Here is a 4,457-nt window from a genome sequence, read left to right on the forward strand (position 1 = left end):
GGGACAAAACCGTCAGAAGTTACTTTTTTCAGTGCTGTTGTAACTTCGAACAGTCACTAAACGAATAGATGTAAGTGGAGAGCTATGTGCAAAAGAGAATATTTATGGATCAGGGTTAAACTGGGTGTGTGTGTGTGTGTGTCTGTCTGTCCTTGGAACTGTCTGAATGGGGTGGTAAAACAAATGCCCCTCAGTGAACTGTTTCTATTTGTTTTTTAAAGTTTTATTGATTTTCTAGTTTTTTACATTTAAATGTTTAAAAAGCAACGTGGCGGCTGAGTTAATCGATAATTCAGTAGCATACAAATCTCTTTAGTGCAAGTCTCAAAACGATGACATTAAATATTTCCTCTCTTTTCCCCTTTGTGTTTACTGTCTCATGTTTCAACTAACACAATTCTTATGATATCCATTAAATAAAAAAATAACTTTCTGACCCTTATCAATCATTTTTAGTTTATACGTATCCTGGTTATTTTAACAGTCAATCTTTATAGGCTATCTATCTTTTTTTTTTTTTTTTCATGGCACACCAACACACATCTACGCAGCCAATGTCGGTTTACCTGGCAGCTGGGACAGCGCTGGTGGAGGTCTTTTCGAATGCTGCATTTCTCCGGGTGAGGAAGCAGCTGAAATCTTCCCAGCAGCCTCTGAGCATTTTCCTCGGCCGTTTCCAGGGCGCGCAAGCAGTGGTCGCAGGCTGGAAGGGAAGATAAAAGGGCAGGGGGAGATTGCAAGCCCCCCCCCCCAGCTTTGTTAGAATTGTTTGGAGGGGACAAACTAACATCCCACTCAAGGAACCAGCAAGAAGAAATCCACACTCCCACCAACGCTGACAGGGCAAGGCACTAGAAAACCCTCCTCCCTTCTAGCGCTGATGGCGCTACCTAGTTGGGTCATGAAACGTCTGCAAGGAAATCACCCAGCTCAGAGAGCACCCAGGACCCCACAGTCCTTTTCCTCGCCCTCCTCCTCGTCGTCCTCTTCTTCCTCCTCCTGCTCCTCCTCTCCGCAAACATCACTCCTTTCTAGCACTGATGATGTTACCTAGTTGGGTCATGAAATGTCTGGAAGAGAACCACCCAGCTCAGAGAGCACCAAGGGCCCCCCAGTCCTCCTCCTCCCCCTTTCCCTTCCCCTCCTCCACTCTGCAAACCCACCTTCCTTCTAGCGGTGATGGCGCTACCTAGTTGGGTCATGAAATGTCTGCAAGAAAACCACCCAGCTCAGAGAGCATCAAGGACCCCACATTCTTTTTCCTTGCCCTCCTCCTCATCCTCTTCCTCCCTCTTTCCACAAACATCACTCCTTTCTAGCACTGATGATGTCACCTAGTTGGGTCATGAGACGTCTGCAAGAAAACCACCAAGTTCAAACAGCACCAAGGACTCCATATTTCTCCTCCTCCTCCTCTTCCTCCTCTTCCCCCTCCCCTCCCCTTCTCCTTCTTCTTCTTCCTCCTCCTCCTCCTCCTCCTTCCCTCCTCCTCCTCCTCCCTGTCTCTGCAAACACCACTCCCTTCTAGCACTGATAATGCTATCTAGTTGGGTCACGAAATGTCTGCAAGAAAACCACCCAGCTCTGAGAGCACCAAGGATCCCATAGTCCTTTTCCTCCTCCCGCTCCTCCTGCTTCTTCTTCTTCTTCCTCCTCCCTCTCTCTGCAAACATCACTCCCTTCTAGCACTGATGGTGTTACCTAGTTGGGTCATGAAACGTCTGCAAGAAAACCACCCAGCTCAAAGACCACCAGGGACCCCACAGTCCTCCCTTTTCCTCCTCTCCATAAACCTTACTCCCTTCTAGCCCTGGAAATATCTCCTAGTTGGATAATGAAACATCTGCAAGAAAACAATTAGGGTCAGAAAGGACCAAGGACTCCACAGTCCTCCTCCTCCTCCTTCCTGCAAACCCCATTCCTTTCTAGCACTGATGGTGTTACCTAGCTGGGTCCTGAAACGTCTGCAAGAAAACCACCCAGCGCAGAGAGTATCAAGGTCAGAAATGCCAGCCACGCAATTTGTGGGACACTGCAACGCTCAGAAAGGTGGGTCAGTTGCGGAGTGCCCAAACCGTGATCACATGACAGGGAACATGCCACACGGATCGTACGCGCGAGGACAGATTGCAACTCGTCACTTACCTCTGTATTTGTACAGGGCGTTCCAAAGAAACTGAGCCGACACCACAGGCTTTTCCACAAAAATCGTGTCCCCTTTCCTGATGTTTCGGGTGGCAAAAAGTCCTTTGCCCTTTAAAGCGGAGAGAAAGAACGAGAATTCAGGAAATATTCAGGGCTCGGACTTCGCAGGGAGGATGAGCTGACAGTTAGAACAATTAACCAGTGGAACTACCTGCCTCCAGAAGCGGTGAATGCTCCAACACTGGAAGTTTTTAAGAAGGGACTGGACAGCCATTTGTCTGAAATGGTATAAGGTTTCCTGCCTGAGCAGGGGGATGGACTAGATGACCTCCAAGGTCCCTTCCAACTTTATATTATTATTATTATTATTATTATTATTATTATTATTATTATTATTATTATTATTATTATTATTATTATTGATCATCGCACAGTCAGCCAGATGTCCAGACTGGATCTGGCCTTTTTGTCTACCTATCGAGTCCTTCCCCAGGACCTGGGATAGGCAGATGTGGATGTTTGATGGTATCACAGATCTCGTCGCAGGATGGAAGCAGTTCCTAGTAAGGCCGCCTTTTGCAATTGACTTATTATTATTATTATTATTATTATTATTATTATTATTATTATTATTAATCATCGCACAGTCAGCCAGATGTTCAGACTGGATTTGGCATTTTGTCTACCTATCGAGTCCTTACCCAGGACCTGGGATAGGCAGATGTGGATGTTTGATGTTATTACAGACCTTGTCGCAGGATGGAAGCAGTTCCTAGCAAGGCTGCCTTTTGCAACTGACTAATGGCGAATTTGTCAATGCCGATGATGGTGTTCCAGTGGTGCTCCAGTTGTTTTGGGATTGCACCCAAGGCGCCTATTACTATTGGTACCACCCTTGCTTGCCTTTGCCACAGTCTTTCTATTTCTATTTGTAGGTCTTTGTAATTATTATTATTATTATTATTATTATTATTATTATTATTATTACTACTACTACTACTACTGCTATTATTATTATTATTATTATTATTAAATATTAGCTAGTTTGGGGGGGATGTTGTCTGGAGGAAGACCCCCAGCTGACCGTCCCAACCATCTCTTTTAGAAGGAAGACCAACACACCACTCTTTCCCAAAGGAGTTGGGAAGATGGGTGGGCTTCATCTCCCAGAATTCACCAGGCAGGCAGCTTTAAGATGGGTAGATTCCAACTCCCAGAATTCCCCAGCCTGAGGCTTTTAAGACATAGGGACATCAACTCTGGGAGTGCTTTAAGATGGGTGGGCTTCAACTCCCAGAATTGCCCAGCTAGCATGTTACCAAGTGGGGTCCCATCCTCCCAGATGTGGATGCTTTCAGATCTGTGGACTTCAACTCCCAGAATTTTCTAGAAAAATGAAAACTAATCAAGGAGAGAAGCAACCTAGAACTAAGAAGAAATTTCCTGACAGGGAGGACAATCAGCCGGTGGAACAGCTTGCCACCATAAGATGTAGGTACTCCATCAGTGGAGGCTTTTAAGAAGAGACTGGACAGCCATTTGTCTGGGATGATACCATATAGGCTTTCCTGTTTGAGCAGATCGACTATTCAGTGGCACACAAGTTGCCTCCAGAAGTTGTGGGGTCGCTCCAAGAGTGCAAGTTTTTAAGGAGAAACTGGACTTGTCTGAAATGGTAGAGGGTCTCCAGCCTGAGCAGGGGGTCAGACTAGAAGACCTACCCCCCAACCTACGTACAACTGCGGACCTGCGCCTTTTTCGCCGAGCCCTGAAAACCCATCTATTTCGTGCGGCCGGCCTGGCGTAGTCTTAATTAGGTTTTAGTATAGGTTTTTATATGGGGTACTTTAGAGCAGGCCTTTATTTATTTAATTTGATTTTAGAATAGATATTTATTGTGATTTTTATTATCACCTGTTCACCGCCCTGAGTCCCGTAAGGGAGATAGGGCGGTGTACAAATCTAAATAAACATAAACATAAACCTCCAAGGTTCCCTTCCAGCCCTTTTCGGATTGATCTGTCCTTGTTAATAATAATAATAATAATAATAATAATAATAATAATAATAATAATAATAATAATAATAATAATAGTAGTAGTAGTAGTAGTAGTAGTAGTAGTAGTAGTAGTAGTAGTAGTAGTAGTTAAAGTTGGAAGGGACCTTGGAGGTCATCTAGTCCTCTTGTTTGCAAGCTGGTCCTCGACAGAAATAAGGGACTGATCGATCGATCGATCCGGATTGACTGATAGAAGCCAGACGCAGCTCAGGAAAGTCCTTTGTGAGACGAACGGTGGGAGGAAAAAAAAAAA

The 4,457-nt window shown here is 44.9% G+C and overlaps 1 protein-coding gene across 1 annotated transcript in view; it reads right to left on the reverse strand.

Moving 5' to 3' along the window:
• The window catches only part of SMYD5 (SMYD family member 5), a 21,873-nt gene that overhangs the window by 16,585 nt on the left and 831 nt on the right, over positions 1–4,457 (reverse strand). Inside the window, 2 exon segments of the mRNA XM_015825896.1 lie at positions 532–703; positions 2,146–2,254. Coding sequence (XP_015681382.1) covers positions 532–703; positions 2,146–2,254 — 281 coding nt within the window.

This window comes from Protobothrops mucrosquamatus, unplaced genomic scaffold, assembly GCF_001527695.2.
Source record: "Protobothrops mucrosquamatus isolate PMUCROS unplaced genomic scaffold, P.Mucros_1.0 scaffold2871, whole genome shotgun sequence".
Classification (NCBI taxonomy): Eukaryota; Metazoa; Chordata; class Lepidosauria; order Squamata; family Viperidae; genus Protobothrops; species Protobothrops mucrosquamatus.